Consider the following 18,072-nt stretch of genomic DNA (forward strand, 5'->3'; position numbering starts at 1 on the left):
GTGCCATGTGCCCTGGGATGGCCCTGCTGCAGCTGGGAGGTGGCACCAGGTGCCCACTGTGGACCCTTCCAGCCCAACCCATTCTGTGATTCTGTGAAACAAGAAAGGGTGGAAGGAAGGGAAGGGAACTCACAAGTTCATTGTAGGTAGGGTCAGAGCCTTTTGGAGCTGTCCTGGTTTTCCTTCGACTGACCTCACCAGGGTCTGGCAGAAGATAAAATTCAGCATGTGCACTTGGGGCAGAGCCATCTGGGAGGTGCTGGAAAACAAGGTCACAAATATGAATGTCCATGTTCTAGCAAAGAAAACAAATAAAAAAGCTCCAAATGAAATCTGGGCTTTTGGAATCATGTTACATTCTCAGTGTTCTCTGGGCTAAATTGGAGTGCTAGTGGAATAACAACAATTATTAGAATTCAGCTTAAAATAGAATCAGGAAAATAAAAATTAAATAATACAAAGACAAGGTAAAATTGTCTATCTTTAATATTTACATTCTGATGGAAAAAACCCTTAAGCCTCAATCTACCCTAACTCATCCTAATCTGATACAAAGTCCAGCCCTTCCACTTTCCAGAGCAAGGCACAGAAACTGGATTTTAAACAATAAGCTCCTATTGATGTTAACCCCTAAGTATCAGTGCTGATATGGGGAGAACCAATTGCTTCTAAGGGTGTTTTGGAAAACATATTACTATAGAGGAGCCAGGAGCATTTCCTGCAGCAATATGGGCAGAACAGGATTCTCATAACAGCCTTTCTCATCTCGCCCATCACACAGCTGCAATCTCTCTTTAATTTTCCAGTTCAGGTTACTGAATGATATTCCAGATATTCCATCTTACATGGTAGCAACTCCAGATCAGAGACAATCTATTAACCAGGCTCAGTCATCAGCCAGTGCTGGTGGGTGGAGAATTTTTTGATAACTTCTGAGGATCTCTAAAGTTATTCCTAGAGCAGCATTACAATTACCCAGAAAACACTTTGTATTACTTGAGGCTTTGAAAGAACACACGAGAAACATAAAAATGAAAAAGTGTGGAGCAGGCAGGCTGCCAGCACCTGTCACTTAATGCTCGCCTCATAATTGAGTACAAACCCTTGTGCTGGTTACACAGTATGCAGTCAGAAAGCACAAAATGGGGCACACCAAAATATCAATAATTTAATCATACAATCAGCATTTTAGACAGGAAGTTCACCTGTCAGCTCCCAGGCAATCCAGGGACAGGATGCAAATAAGAACACAGGCAAAAAGAAGAGAACTTAAAACATTTGGAACCAATGAACCCAGAGGATTACACAGGCACTTGCATTTATATCTTCTGTTGTAATTTTACACCTGGCTCAAGAATGAAGTGATTTCTCAGATTTTGATTATTCACAATATGTGGCTGGAAATTTGGGGTTTCTACAACATTATCAACAATATATCCCTGGGATGGAAGAAACTGCTGTCTCCTAGCAATAAATAACTTCTCTGTTGGGAAGGAAAATGGTGCTTGTGTGTGTGAGCAACCAGTTCTTGCTCAACAAACCTCTGTTTTTTGTTATCTGAAATGATCCTTCAAGGCAAATGATGTGGTCAACTGCAAAGCTCATTATTGCTATCATTAACACCACACAGCATCAAAGGAGGCCCCACTCAAACCATTACAGATTGTCAGCACTATGGGAGTGATTAATATTCCTATTGCTAAGTTCCCCAAAGCACATCTGATTTAAAATACCCATGGGATTGAGCTGGATGGGATTCAATGGCCCACAAAAGAGAGACATTAAAGGGCAATGGAATGAAAGGGTATTTTCCTAGGATGGGTTGCCACATCATTCATGCAGGATTTATTTACATTTATTTACAATTTACACTGTCCACATGAAAGCCCATCTCTGTTGATCTAGGACTGTACTAAAACTTCAATTGAGGATTACAAGTAACAGTAAACTGAGCATCTCTTCAAAATCAGGAGGGAGAATGAAATGCAGCCTGAAGTACCAGCCCAAGCAATCAGGATTACACCTAAGTGCAGCCAAGCTCTTCACTTCTCAGTGAATTGGTAAACATCACTGTAACTTGAAGGTGAACTGATTTTAGTTGTCTCAGACAAAGAAAGGAACCAGGCTGAGGTGACAGGCTCCAAAGTGGTTTAACAGGACCTGGTTGTCCAAAGTGATTAACTGTCCAGATGGGATTAACTGAAAAGGAGTCCCATAAAATTGTCACTCTGTCTTTGAGCTTTGTCATGTTACCTGCCTTCAGCCTACTAGCCTTCCCCTGTCAGCTGATTCCTCCCAAAATTTAAGGAAGGCACTTTGCAGCAGTGTTTTGGCTGTATGAGGTGGACTGATACTTCCACACTATCCCTCTGAATGTAGATAAATAGGTGTTGAAAGAGGTGAGGGGGAGGAGAGGGTCAAGAGAGAAAATTTAAAAAGAGAACATTTCAGGGATTCAGAAGGGAAACCTCAAGGGGAGAGGTGTTGCTCTGGGATATCTCAGAGCTGAAATAAAGCCACTTTTCATGAATAGTGGCAATCAGCAGTCAGACTGTTAGAGGCAATTTGATGTGCAGCCACTTGAATTCCAAGTAGAATTGTAGTTCTGATTGTGGTTTTCTTCTCCCCAACTTTACAGGTGACATTTTCCCCCTTCCTCTTCCCTTGCTGAGGAAAGGCAAACAGGCCACTCCAGATGCTGTCCCAATTCTCCATCTGCAGTGGCTCTGTTATGCCATCAAACAATCAAAAAATCTTCAGCTGAGCACTCTCCCAGCCAGATCAGATGTTGCACTGCTCAGCTGCCCTCCCCTGCCTCCTGACACCACAAATCCATCTGAGGAAGGACTCCAGCTGTTAAAGACTCTGTCCCACCATGCACTAATCATTCAGAACTCCAGATTAGGAGCAGGCTTAACCCAGCCCCAGCCTTACAAGAGCAGAGTATGGGGAGCTCATACGATTAGTTTGTGCTGGTTTCTCTTTTGATTGGCACACGAGCTGATTTTTTTTCTTCTGAAGAGCCTGCTTAACCACAGGATTTCTTGAGGCAAGACTTGCAGTGGAAAGAGTTGTACTTTGATAAACACTTCCTAGCAGGAGCAAGGAGTGACAGTGGCAGTTTGACTGTAATAGTGCAAAACCAAGGCTGGTGTTAACATGGCAAAAATCTCTTTTTAAATCATAAGTAGGTGGAATTTGAAGTAAACAGTTTTAAGACAACTGAAATAGCAGGCAAAAAGCCCCCAAGTTTTGGGCAAACTAATAATTTTCCAGGGTTTCTGAGCTGAGCACTGAAGTAAATGAGAATAGAGAATAAAGGAAAAATGGAGGAAACATCAGAAATATTTTTCTTAGTAAGGATGATGACTTCTGTCATATTACAGTATCACATTTAGTGCTCATTTCTAACTCAGGCTGCACTGGCTTATTTATAAATTTAGTGAACATGAGGAACACCTGACCAAAAGCACAGAACCCCAGATGGGGTCAGGCTGGAAGGACCCACAGTGGTCACCTGGCCTCACCTCCCTGCCCAGGCAGGGTCATTCCAGAGCACAGGATTGTGTCCAGATGGTTCTGGAACATCTCCAGGCAGGGATTCTCCACACCCTCTCTGGGCAACCTGTTCTATCTGGTCACCCACACAGGAGAGAAATTCTTCCCCATGTTCAGGTGGAATTTCTCTCCTTGCACCAGAGGACCTGTTCTGGGGAGCTCATTAGAGAAGCAGAGTAAGATTTCTAGCAGGTTCATAAGTAGTTCTGAAATCCAGCAAACCCTCTTTTTTATTATTAAAGGATAAAAAAACCAGACTGATTTCTGTCCATAGTCCAGGCCAGGGAAAAAAGAAATCAGAGGGTACCTTGGGAAAGCCATTTGCACTTTACTCTGCAAAACCTTTATAGTTGAATGCACTTGTGATCAAGCAAACAGAAAAAGCTTCAAGTTTTAAATTGAGTTCTATTTGTGTTTAATTCTGTAGTCATTTTATTAACCCCAAAATAAAGGATTTTTACTTCCTTGAGAAGAAGTTACTCCCAATTTAAATTACTGTCTTAAATCTTTTATTGTGTTTGCTTGCAAATAAATCCAAGCTATAAAAACCTGTAAGGCTGTCAAGGTATGAAACCAAGCTCTCAACAAAAATGCCATGTGTTCTCTTTATTCTCTATTCTCATTTACTTCAGTGCTCAGCTCAGAAACCCTGGAAAATTATTAGTTTGCCCAAAACTTGGGGGCTTTTTGCCTGCTATTTCAGTTGTCTTAAAGCCCACAAAATTCCCCAGTGATTTTGATCTGCCAATAAAAAAATCTGAATTTTGTAGTTGTCTCAAATTGAATTTAGAAACTGACTGTCTTTTCTTTCTTCAAGTACAACCAAGGGATGATTGAAGTATTTTCTCAGAGAATGCCCAGCCTAGCTGACCTTGATAATGACAGATGTTTTAAAGGAGCTCACTTACTATTGCTTGTATTTATGTTAAAAAAGGATTTTACTTTGGAAATGTTATTTTCTTCTAAAGTCAGGCAGAAGGTGGTGAAGATATTTAAGAATGAGGGAGAATGAGGGAGAGAAAGTAAAACTCTGGATTTACTTTTTCCATACCTCTAATTCAACCCTGAAAACCTAACATCCACAGCCTGTACTTTTGTGACAGTGTTCTATTTTCCACTCCAGTTTTATTTTCCAAAACAAGTTGGTATTTGCTTACAAAATCCGACACAGATGTGTTACATCCTCTGTAATTTAATTTAAAATATAGTAGCTGTGGCTGGGAAATAATGGACAAAACTCAATTAATTTTTCCACAAGAAATCTGTTATCCTAATGACTTTTCTCCCCTGATCATTATTAATGATCCACAACTCTCCTAACACAAGGATTCTTTTTTAGCATTATAGGCATAACCACTGCAAAATTTGCCACATATTCAACTATTTAGTGATTTAGCAGCCAATGGGAATATTGATCCATTCTCAGACGATTTTTAAAATACTCAGTTTAAAGATAATTTATTGTAAAACTTTTTTAAACTCACATCTTCCTAAGTGACATAAAATTTTCTTTTTAGTGACTTTTGTCTCAAATTTAAATCATGTCACCAGTTTCTGTTAGTGTTAGACATGCAGATCACCTTTTGTCCTAGAGAGGAACAGATTGATGGCTCCTGAGCATTTGATAGTTCCAGCTGCTGTTCTCCTTTTCCCATTTTTCATTTTCAACAATCTTGACAGTAAAAACTAATGATCAACTAACTTGTATTAACTCATGACATCTTTCCTCCTCTATAAATAACTACTTTTGTTTCCCACTAAAATTAATTTATTTGACATTTTTACATCTCAGTTTCTCCCTTCTTTTACTTCAATGGAAAAAAAAAATAAAAAAAAAAGAAGATATCCAGGCATTTCAGCTGCTGTCCTCAAATAAAAATAATTCACTTTTTCCACTATTTCTCTTTGTCTTCCTATCCTTTACAATCCTTTTGTTCTCACATACACTGCTGTGTGAATTTGTTTACATAGTGAAGAAAGCACTACAAAATATTCCATAATTGTTAATACCAAGATATCCACACACCTTTAAAAGGCAAACCATAATTTTTAATACCAAATATTCATACACCTTTCAAAAGCAAACCCCTATAGTGAGTGGTCAGGAAAAACCTCCAACGAGACAAAATGTCTATAAATCATGTATAGACATTAGGTGGATTTAATTATTATCCAATAAAGGAGGATTGGGAAAAAATCCACAGAAGAACTCATCCTTGCACTGCAGTAACCTTTGTAAATTACTGGCTGCCTCTAGACTAAATTAAGACCAGTGAGGAGCCCCTGTGCCATCACTGCTGCTGTTTTCCACTTCTCCAAGCCCTTGGAGCCATCACTGCTGCTCTTTTCCACTTCTCCAAGCCCCTGGAGCCATCACTGCTGATCTTTCCCACTTCTCCAAGGCCCTGGAGCCATCCCTGCTGCTGTTTCCCACTTCTCCAAGCTCCTGGAGCCATCCCTGCTGCTGTTTTCCACTTCTCCAAGCTCCTGTGCCCATCACTGCTGCTGTTTTCCACTTCTCCAAGCTCCTGTGCCCATCACTGCTGCTGTTTTCCACTTCCCCAAGCCCCTGGAGCCATCCCTGCTGCTGTTTTCCACTTCTCCAAGCCCCTGTGCCCATCACTGCTGCTGTTTTCCACTTCTCCAAGCCCCTGGAGCATTCCCTGCTGCTCTTTTCCACTTCTCCAAGCCCCTGTGCCATCACTGCTGCTCTTTTCCACTTCTCCAAGCCCCTGGAACCATCACTGCTGCTGTTTTCCACTTCTCCAAGGCCCTGGAGCCATCCCTGCTGCTCTTTTCCACTTCTCCAAGGCCCTGGAGCCATCACTGCTGCTGTTTTCCACTTCTCCAAGGGCCTGGAGCCATCACTGCTGCTCTTTTCCACTTCTCCAAGCCCCTGTGCCATCCCTGCTGCTCTTTTCCACTTCTCCAAGCCCCTGGAACCATCACTGCTGCTCTTTTCCACTTCCCCAAGCCCCTGGAGCCATCACTGCTGCTGTTTTCCACTTCTCCAAGGCCCTGGAGCCATCCCTGCTGCTGTTTTCCACTTCTCCAAGCCCCTGTGCCCATCCCTGCTGCTCTTTTCCACTTCTCCAAGCCCCTGTGCCATCACTGCTGCTGTTTCCCACTTCTCCAAGGCCCTGGAGCCATCACTGCTGCTGTTTTCCACTTCTCCAAGGGCCTGGAGCCATCACTGCTGCTCTTTTCCACTTCTCCAAGCTCCTGTGCCATCCCTGCTGCTGTTTTCCACTTCTCCAAGCCCCTGGAGCCATCACTGCTGCTGTTTTCCACTTCTCCAAGGCTCTGGAGCCATCACTGCTGCTGTTTTCCACTTCTCCAAGCCCCTGGAGCCATCCCTGCTGCTCTTTTCCACTTCTCCAAGCCCCTGGAGCCATCCCTGCTGCTCTTTTCCACTTCCCCAAGCCCCTGGAGCCATCACTGCTGCTGTTTTCCACTTCCCCAAGCCCCTGTGCCATCACTGCTGCTGTTTTCCACTTCTCCAAGCCCCTGTGCCCATCCCTGCTGCTGTTTCCCACTTCTCCAAGCCCCTGTGCCATCACTGCTGCTGTTTTCCATTTCCCCAAGCCCCTGGAGCCATCACTGCTGCTCTTTTCCACTTCTCCAAGGCCCTGGAACCATCCCTGCTGCTGTTTTCCACTTCTCCAAGCCCCTGGAGCCATCACTGCTGCTGTTTTCCACTTCTCCAAGCCCCTGTGCCATCACTGCTGCTCTTTTCCACTTCTCCAAGGCCCTGGAGCCATCCCTGCTGCTGTTTTCCACTTCCCCAAGCCCCTGGAGCCATCCCTGCTGCTCTTTTCCACTTCTCCAAGCCCCTGTGCCCATCCCTGCTGCTGTTTCCCACTTCTCCAAGCCCCTGTGCCATCACTGCTGCTGTTTTCCACATCTCCAAGCCCCTGTGCCATCACTGCTGCTGTTTTCCATTTCTCCAAGCCCCTGGAGCCATCCCTACTGCTCTTTTCCACTTCTCCAAGCCCCTGTGCCCATCCCTGCTGCTCTTTTCCACTTCTCCAAGCCCCTGTGCCATCACTGCTGCTGTTGTCCACTTCTCCAAGCCCCTGGAGCCATCACTGCTGCTGTTTTCCACTTCTCCAAGGCCCTGGAGCCATCACTGCTGCTGTTTTCCACTTCTCCAAGCCCCTGGAGCCATCACTGCTGCTGTTTCCCACTTCTCCAAGGGCCTGGAGCCATCCCTGCTGCTCTTTTCCATTTCTCCAAGGCCCTGTGCCATCCCTGCTGCTGTTTTCCACTTCTCCAAGGCTCTGGAGCCATCCCTGCTGCTGTTTTCCATTTCTCCAAGGCTCTGGAGCCATCACTGCTGCTGTTTTCCACTTCCCCAAGCCCCTGTGCCATCCCTGCTGCTCTTTTCCACTTCTCCAAGCCCCTGTGCCCATCCCTGCTGCTGTTTCCCACTTCTCCAAGCCCCTGGAGCCATCCCTGCTGCTGTTTCCCACTTCCCCAAGCCCCTGTGCCACTCAGCAGAGGAAGGCTCAACCCTGTCCTTCAGAGCTGCAGCATCATCAGCAAACACAGCCTCAGGAAAAAGAGAACATCCTCTGGGCTACTTCTGAGCTTAAAGAGCTGAGAAATTAGTATTACAAAGCAAGAGGTGCCTTCCAAAGCAGATTAATGGTGTATAAACTTCAGGGCAAAGGGGATTGCTGGGTGAGTGGGTGGTTGTGCTGCTGCTGCCTGTGGTACTGCACTAACAAGGCACAAAATGGTTAACTTTTTTTGTTACAAGGTCTTTTCAGGTTAAACTATCTAATTAACAAATGATACTTGAATTATTTTCACCTTATAACTAATTACTCAAAGTCTGCAATGCTGACCTTTCTGCCTAATTACAAGATATTACTTAAACTTAGGAAGAAGAGGGAAGAGGAAGGTAAAGAAGGACTTGTCTCTGTTTTAAAACTTTTATCTTCCTTCATGTGTATCACTACAAACTTGGATTTTCTACTTTGTGATATGATATGCTTCTAATCAACTCCACACTTGTAATTTCAGTGCTATTAATTAATTTTGAAAGCTTTTTTCATGGCCTCAGGTCCAATGCAGTGCTCTCTTGGGAGGCAGAGTCTGTCAGCACAGAAAGTCTGAAATTCTCAGCATCCAGAACTCCAGCAGCTTCCCAAATCCTGAGGTGGTATCCAGGACCCTTCCTTGTTCTTCCTTAGAGCTCTGCATATCCCAAAGCAGGAACACCTCTATTCTACCCTGCTGCTCAGCTTTTCCACTTCAGTCTCACAAAATACCCCCAAATTGCTTCGAGGGAAGTGAAAAATAAAATCCCATTTGCAGTAATTAAATAATAATTATAGAAGAAGATATTCCACTCCACCACTATGGTGCAGCCTGCACTCTCTGCTATTGCCAAGACAAAACAGGAAGGCAACTGGTCAAAACTGATTGCACAAATATGATTTTTTTTTCCCAAACAACCACCTTTTTCACCAAAAAATTTTAAAATATTTAACTGCTTCTCTTCAACAGCAGTTTTATTTGATTGCATTTTCTGATCCCAGTTTTTTTGGGTTATCTGGCCATGTGCATAAAGACAGAAGACACACTGACAGAGATCACTGCTGTGGAGGTCAGTGGCAAGGCAAGCAAAGAAGAAATTGCATTTATCTCAAGTTAATGCGGGGCAATAAAAATATTTTGCTGTCAGGGAAATTCTGGAAAGCATTTTTTTTTTTTTTGAGCAGGAATTTTCTACCTTTTGGAAAGCTGGCAGTGTCTGTGGAGCGAGCCTCCAGATGGCTTTGTCATTTTCCATGCTAAAAATGCAGAGATGCTCTATCCACATTATTGATGTGAATATCCAAATATAGCTTATGTCCAACCCCTCAGCATCCTCACCAGCCTGCCTGCAGCAGAGTGGGCAGGACTGGAGCAGCCTGGCTGGAGCAGCTGGTTCTGCAGCATTCCTGAGGGGACAACTGTGCTGGAAAAATAGGGTTAGAGCTGTCCTGAGACATAACATTTCTAAAGAGAGAACCAAGAACCAAGCCTTTCCAAGGTCTCCTGGCTGTCAAATGGGAAAAAAATAACCCTGTCAAGGAGGGAGACCAGCAAGAGGTTCACTCTGTCAGATTGTGGACATCTGGTTTGCCTTGGATAAATTGCCCCCACATTGGTGCCTGGCCCCAGCTGAGACAGATCCTGCTGCTGGTATCACCAGCAGTGACAAAAGGTGTGCAGGGAGCTGGAAATTGGGGGAAAATGGTCCATTTTGGAATGATCAGGTCAGCAAAGATAATTCATGGTATTCAAATCAGCCTGGTCGGGCAGCTGATCCATCACAATGAGATGGAAATGTGATTCCAGCACATCAGAGAGGTAAACACCTCAGTTTCCAACTGACCCCAAGGCACAGAGACAGAGGAGCTTCCAAAATGAACAGGAATTATTTGTTAAATATTAAAAAAAAAAAAAAAAAAAAGTGATTTTTTTAATTTAAGGTGACAGTTCTGGAAAACAGACTGGATCCCAAAAGACTCAGGGCATTCTAAGAATTATGAAAAATATTTCTGATCTGCTTCAGTCATTGAAGAGGAAAGCCCATCTACCTCTGCTTAAACCAAATAAATAAAATGGGAGCGAGGATACCCAGAAGGTCACACAGGTTTCTCTCCCAAGTCTTTATTTCTACAGAGCTCTGAAACTAGAAAGTTGAAGAAATACACTGAGATTTATCTCTGCTGCCCCATTGAAAAAGAATAATTTATTGTCCTGATGATCCAGAGGGAGATGAGGACAGACACAATGCCGAGTGAAATGGGAAGTCTGCACAAGCACAGGCTGTAGCTGTCATTTAAAACAGGATCCTGCCTTTAGAGACCATTGGCAGCAGGCAAGGAGGACTAGAATTTCACTCCAGCAAGAAATGACACAACTTGGCACGTGTTGATTTCTGTTTCTGCACAAGCAACAAAGAAAAAAGACATCACACAATGGGCTGTGGCTGTACCCAACTCAGAGCTTAACTCCAGCTCCTGACTCTGACCAACTTCTGACCCTTCACTGATGTTTGGGACTCCAATCCTGTGTGCTCCACATGGCACCATGTGGGCAGAAAAAAGTTACCAAGGCTGAAAAAAATAACATAAAGCAGAAGTGGGAATGTATGGAATAAATGTACAACTCCCAGTAAAAAATTGGAGTGAGAATCACACAGAAGTTGTTTTTTTTCTGAAGGAAAAGGTGGCATGTTCTAGATCTCTGAACCACAAGTTGCATTACTATTTTAGGACAATTAACTCCACTGGGTTTTTTTTTTTTTTTGCACAGATGAGAGAATTCAAGGGTCAGGCAAGCTTTAAGACTCTATTATCCTGTGGATAAGCAATGTTGGTGCAGGGTGCAGAATGCAGGGAGTAGATTTCATGAACAAGTCTCTGAAGCTTTTATCTCAGAATTACCACCAAGCCCATAAAGAAACTAAATTCCATTGCTTTCAACCCTGTATTATTGCTGTGCTTGGAACACTTAATTTCCAGATGAATATTTAGTCACAGAGTCTGTGACACTGGCTGAGATAAGAATGATCTTGTTCTGACCCTTACAAACACAGATCCCAGCACTTCTTTTTTTGAATAAAGTACAAAGGAGAACAAATGCTAAAGACAAATCCCCATTTCACTTTCCTTTTGAAATCAGTCAGGATTAAGAGCACTGCTGCCTGTTAGAGGGCATGAAAGGAAATTAGCCTTTGAGAAAAGAAACACAAGCAAAGGCTATTGTTCTGTTTCTATCTTTTGGCCACATACAAATTCTTTTCTCTCCTTGCCTGGGCCCAGACAGTAAGTGAATATAAAAATGTGTAAAGAAACAGTGAGATTGTGATCCATGCCTTCACTCTGCACTATTTTCCTTCTCGATTTCTTAATTAGTTACTAAAGTCTGTATATGCCTGTCTTTAATTTCTCCAACTGTACAATCTCCCTGCACTTTTCTTTCAATTATTCTGCAGCATGCCATCTCCCTGTGTAAGAAAGCATTTCATTATATGAGGCATGCAGTTTCTGCTCCTTAATTAGCTCTCATTACTTCTACTTATGCTCTTGCTCAATGTTCTAAATAATTCCTCTTGAACCTTCCTGTCTTCTCCCTTAAATATTTGCACAATTGACTCGTGTCCTTGTTAGTCTGTTCTTAACTAAGTTTTAGTAACTATAAATCACTCCTGAAGAATCAATCACTCCTCAGCAACCCTACTGAGAGCTGTTCTTTGAACTTGGATTCTAGTTAAAGAAAAACATCCTGAGAGAAATAGTTTGCTACCAAAGCCTTATAAAGATGAACTGCTTCATTTCTGCCCCATGACACCAGGATCTGCCCTTTCTCATTGGCATCTCTTGGAGCAGCCTCATGTCTCACCACGGCCCTGTGTTATCTTCACATTACTGGGGGATATAGATCTCTCCCTCCCTGAGGAAATATTCTTCATTTGTCCAAGCTGGTTGTAGGGTTCTGGAAATTACTTTTATTCTCTTGATCTTGCTCTGTCTGTACTATTATTTTTAGTGTTTTCTTCATTTGCAACCAGTGGCAAATCTAATTTTTGTTCACCTTCATCTCCCAGATCACTCATATTATTAAACAGAACTCATTGTTGTTTTCTTGGGGTGTTTTTTCTTGTTTGACACATATCAACTATGTTGGGAATTACTTATTTAAAAATGAGCAGTTAGAATTTAGAGCTGAGGCAGTACTGTGACTGTGACAGATTAAAGGGTTTAACAAGAAATAATAACAGAACTTTCTGTACAACATATTTGTCAAACACCTTTCAAAACAAATATGTTTGAATCCAACAGTAATCCCTGTGCCACAAGAACAGGCCTCATCTCTTTCCAATTTAAAGTACTGCTGAGTTCTAGTACCCTTTGTTTAGAGGTGTTCAGCTCATTTTCAGTCTCAAGGAGAACAGAGCTTATCTGTGCTAATTTCCTTTCACTTTCAAAGAATTTTCTATGAATATAAAATTAAATCCAAATTCTTTATAAGCTAGAGTTAGCACAAGAGCTTTCTTCCCTCAGTTTTTTATTTTGTTTTCCTGTGCCAGACTGAGGAGAACTTCATTTGAATGTTACCTCCCTCCATCAGCCAAACTGCTGATTTAATTCTGTCACCGATACTCTCTGGATAACTTTGTTCAGCTCAAAATGATTTTTTTTTCCATTTCTTTTCCATCCCTGCCTTGCCTACCTGTGCACCCCCATTCCAATCCCTGTTGGCTGCAGTAAGGAAAGCAGTACATATTCCTAATATGCATATTTCATAGGAAAGGATAATGTGGCCTTTTATTTCACTGCCAGGCACTGTGTTGTTGGCAGCAGTAAATATTTTCCATTTAAATCTATATAAAGATAGTCATAAAGTGTAAAAGTTAGTGAGAGGAATGATGGGAACCAAGTAAGACTGAACAAAGATCCCTGACCCTTCCCAGCTCAAGCTGAGAGGAAAGCCAGCAAAGGCAGCAGAGCATCCACCTGTGCTGTAGGTGGGAACATCCCTACAGCCCTGTGCTGAAATCTTAGACCTCATCCCTTTGGATTTGGGAAGGATTGGCTGCTTTTTTGGCAGCCTTTTGGTTTTTGGCTTCTTTTCCCACCTCTGTTGAGGTCAGGATTGAAGGCACTTGAGACAATAGTTTGCATTCAGACTCAGGTGTTTATTATTTCTTATCAATGTTACAGTCTCACAGCAGGGAGTTCTGCAGCCTTTCATTTGCAAGGCACAAAATGGCCAACTATCTCTTGTTACAAGGTCTCTTAAGGCTAAACTATCCAATTAAGAAATTACACCTAAATTTTTTCCTTTTTAACCCAATAACTCCTCCCTTGAAGTCTGCACTGTGGACTTTTCTGTCTGATTGCACAATACCACCCAAACCTATGGAGAAGAAGGAAGAAGGTAAAGAAGAACAACCTGTCTCCACCCTGAAACCTCCCTCTTGCTTCATACATATTTCTATATTCTAAAACCCCAAACTCTGAGTTTTCCACCCTGTGATATCACACACTTCTAACCCACTCCACACCCACAATCCCAGTGCTATCAATCAATTTTGGAAGCCTCTCCACGGCCTCAGGTCCAATGCAGAGCTCTCCTGGGAGTCAGAGTCTGTCAGCACAAAAAGTCTGAAATTCTCAGCATCCAGAACTCCAACAATTGGCTCCCACCTTTTTGCTCAAAACATTTAAACCATTGCATCTCACAAACCTGTTTGGCAGCGATTTGTACGCGCAATGGAAAGAGGCTGGATGTCTGTGTAAGCCTAAAGCTGATTACTAATTCATCACCCACATATCAGCTATCCCAGAATCATTAATCACCAGGAGTGCTACATGACAGCTTCAGAGCTTTTAGAAAAGGAAAGCTGGAAGTACTTTTGCAAAGAACTGTAGGAGTTTATTTTTCTTCCAGCAAATTTTCCCCCCGTAAAATTGGTTCTGAATTCATCGCCCACGCACGCTTTCCTGAATTCTAGTAACATTTTCCATTTACTGGCAGGAGGTTCAGGATAACTTGGCTTTGTTTCTCCTCCCCTCTACCCCTGAGGAGTTACTCTGTCCACGAGAAGTAATGGGCAAAAAATGTTTAGCAGAGAGGATTGAAAGTTTAGCTGCTTATCTAGGAAAACAGGGCATGCCTGAAGCCATGGCAATGAAATCAGAGGCAAAAGCAGGCTTCCTCCTGAGCCAGTGCTGAACCACTGCTCCTTTGCTTCTCCGTGGAGCAGGCAAGGAGATGTGTTAGAAACCCTTTTTGGGTGTCACCAAGGGCTGTTCCTGTGGTCTCTGGGGTTTTGGGGTTTTTTTTGAGGAGTGGGCAAGCCCACCATTAGGTAGCCTGGATGTTCCTGGCTGTGTGGAGCTAAACCAGCCCACAGCCAGCCCTGTGTGAGACCTGGGGGGCTCTGGACATCTCCCATGCTTGTGCTGGTTGATGGAGGTGAACAGGACTGCACTTCAATATTACAAGTTCAAAACCTACGTGTATTTCAGTAAATCCATCTCCACATCTGCACAAGCCCACATTTCTGAGGTAGAGCAGCATTCCCCCTGTGCTCCTGCTCCTGCCTGCTGCTCTTTGTCTGGGTATTGTGCTGCCACAATTGCACTATTCTTGTTCTGAGCTAACAAATCCTTTCAGAGGCCAAAGCAAACCTCCCCTGGGGCTCCTTTATATCCCTCCTGAGACCACTTAATGCACTTTGCCAGGTACTGTGCTATTGTCTTTATGGAATAAGCCTGCCCTGTCTCACCCCTCCACCTGCCACATCCCCCACGACTCCAGAGGCAAACTCTCCAGGCCTCCAAGGTTTTCACCCCTCCACGAATGTTTCCCTTTACTCCAGCCTCACTTTATTAAGGCAATATTGCCTCTGGTCCAGAAAGTGCCCAGTGTGGCACTGTCTGCATTTGAGAGGAGCAATGCCCCAATAAACTGACTTCAGGTTATGTAATATACATATTTGGAAAATTGAATTTTAGTGGCATCATGGCTTTTGTATATTTGAAAATTGAATTTAAAGTGATTTTCCTCAGCAATCACGGTGATGCCATTCAAATCCTAAGTAGAAGCACTGACTTACAGAATCTCAGGATTCTGAGCCACCTGACTTCCAGAATCTCAGGATTCAAATGAAACTGGATTGCTGAGGCAAATATTGAGACTGAAACATTTTTAGTAGCTTATAAATATCTGTTTAACAGAACTTGTCTTCATTGTGCACCCACAGCCTTAAACTGTAGGCAAACATTACCAACCAGTCTTAACATCTCTGTGTTCAAACAGTTTCCTTGGCTGCAAGTTTTTCCTTAAGTGGAAAAACACAGCTTTTTCTTTGCAGAAGGTTAGATTAGATTAATGGTCCTTTCCAGGCACAAAATCCATAAGGCTGTTCTCTGCTCTTGGTCTCTGCAGAAATTTTGATAGAGTTTTCTTCAAGCAGGACTGGCTTTTTTTAACCCACGACTGAAATGTTGCAGTGGGGAGGGAGAGGACACTCTGGAGCTGCCCCAGGGATGAGAGCTGTGCACCTGCAGCAAATCTGGCTCTGGGGATGCCTCAGATCCCAGGGGCCCATGCAGGCACCCACATCAACCAGTCCTCACAGCAGGGCTCTCTCCACTGCTGCTGCATTTTTTCCTCCAACACACCCCACGTGAATGGGCAAATTTCCTTCAGGAGAAATTCCTGCTAAGTTATGGCACTGCAGTCCTCTGGCTTCCTCCTTTAAAGAACCTGTGTGACACCTGAGAGTGGCTGTAAAAAACACCAGCTCCTTAGGGAGTCCCTTGTGCTTTGTATATCAATATAGGATTTGCACAGCAGGATCTGGGTCTCCTATTAAAACTCCTAGAAGTAAACTCACACAAACACTAACTCAAATTTATTTTGGATCAAGAGTCTCTATCACAATTCCTGTCAGTTCTGTGAAGCTCCATTTGGGATTAATTTGGCCCACTACAATTATTTTCGCATCTGAACACATCATAAAATCTCTTTATAGAGATAAATTAAATAGGGAAGAGCAGAACAAAAATTATTTACTATAAATTATGAAATAAAACAAGATAGCAGAGTAATCTCTGCACAGATGAACCACTAAAATATAATTAGTGAGACTCTGCAAAAGACTGACTATACCTGAAATAGCTTTAACATGTCTTGAATAAGATATGATCTTGGCATACTTTTAAAATCCCTGTTCAGCCCAACCAAAAGAAAAAAAAAGAAGAAGAAGAAAGAGAAGGAAAAAGAAAAGAGAGCACATTAGAAAGATTGATTTATATGGCTGGGAAGCTGAGAAGATCACTAATGGGATAAAGAACCTCCCTATTACAGGTTCCTGGTCTGAAGGCAGTGCAGTATCACAGGACCCTGAAGCACATTTCATTTTTCAGATCAGAAGACAAGGGATGGATGGCAGGTGGAAGGAAGGAACTGGAAGCCCAGGATTTAAACCCATGATTGCCTAAGTTAGGCTGCCACAGCAGTGACCTTAGTTTGGAGACATGAATCACTGTTAGCCTTGCTGAACAGGACTCCTACCACTCCTCTTCAAACCCACCAAAATGGGTTTGATTTAAATGACCTGAATTAAATTACCTATTTCAAAAGCAGCACAGTAACTGCAAGCTGCACTGTCCCTTTCCATAATGAAGTGAACTGAACCCTGGATTTTATGTTTGCACTACAGAGCTATCTATGCTGTAATTTACTTTCATTTAATTAAATGGCTGGAACTTCCTAAGAACACAGTTAGGAGCCCACCCACTTAGAGGGATGGAAACAAGGAGAAAGGGAGACTAATTCCAAGACCTGCACATTGTTTGTGTGCATCTCCACATCACCTGCTAGAAGTCTCACGGATATCATCAGCAGGGCAATCACTGAAATGTGCCCCTCCCACCAATTAGAGCTTTATCAGAAGCTTGTCAAAGTCACTTAGATTAAAAAAAAAAAAAAAAAAAAAAAAGGGTCTTGTGCTACATCCTGAAGGTAAAGTTTGTATAAATTGGACCTGTCAGCAGAGGCTGATCTCACCTGTCAAAGTGGCACACAGGACATGGAAAACAAGTCTCAGGACAGAGATGTGTTGAATGTTATAGACCAGAATGGAGATGCTTGAATTGCAAATGAGCAGCCAGAGTGGCCAGCAGAGAACAGTCAGAGCTGTGTAAGCCTCATGTGCCTCATACCCCTAATTAAACAACCAGCCTTATTTTGTTACTGGCTGGGGCTCACACAAGCCCCTCAGTCTGGCCCCATTTAGGAAAAGGAATTGCAACCCACTTTGGGATGGAGGTGGCACAGAGGGTGCACTGAGAGCCCACAATAGCTAATAGCAGCTAGACAAATCAAGGCTCTCTTGCCACAGCCATTGCTTGAGATGTGAGCCATGGGAATTCAAGGGCACACCCCGGCAGGAATTCATTTTGGAGCAGCCCCCACGCTCCTCAGTGGGAGATCACACTTCACACACAGCCCCAGCTCCATCTCTGAAGCCACCCTCAGCAGCCAATTCCACCTGCCTGGTGCTGCAGGAGCACTGCCAGCTTCCCCTGCTGTAGCCTGGCTCCAGGAACTCTCAACATTTACCTCCCAGCCTCCTGACAGTGCTACAAAGCTGAGCATCACACCTCCAAATGACACTGCTCCTTCAAACACAGCTCTGCCCCCTCTGCTGAGCTCTTCCCTCCTCACACACAGCCAGGCTGGACTGGAAAGAAATGTCTGGATAATCAATCCCCAGTGCCAGGCTGACATGCTGCACAAAGTCATGCTGCTGCACCATGCCTTGTGTGTGACTGCTATCAAAATGTGTCAGCTGAGAGGGCCAAAACTGAATCAAAATTGGTTTTCTTGGAAAAGACCATTACCAGCCATTAAGGAAACCCAGTTCCTCTATCTGTCTCACACCTGGAGCCATATTGAGTGAGCTCAAAGGGAAAAACCAATTGTTAAATCATGACA

General features: G+C 43.3%; 1 protein-coding gene across 4 annotated transcripts in view; it reads right to left on the reverse strand.

The window, feature by feature from the left end:
• PIK3C2G (phosphatidylinositol-4-phosphate 3-kinase catalytic subunit type 2 gamma) overlaps positions 1-18,072 on the reverse strand; it is a 202,567-nt gene that overhangs the window by 6,547 nt on the left and 177,948 nt on the right. For all 4 annotated transcript variants that reach the window (XM_059848028.1, XM_059848029.1, XM_059848030.1 and 1 more), the window contains one exon: positions 134-259. In XM_059848028.1, coding sequence (XP_059704011.1) covers positions 134-259 — 126 coding nt within the window. The remainder of the gene's footprint in view (positions 1-133; positions 260-18,072) is intronic.

Source organism: Haemorhous mexicanus, chromosome 5 (genome assembly GCF_027477595.1).
Source record: "Haemorhous mexicanus isolate bHaeMex1 chromosome 5, bHaeMex1.pri, whole genome shotgun sequence".
In the NCBI taxonomy this organism is placed as follows: domain Eukaryota; kingdom Metazoa; phylum Chordata; class Aves; order Passeriformes; family Fringillidae; genus Haemorhous; species Haemorhous mexicanus.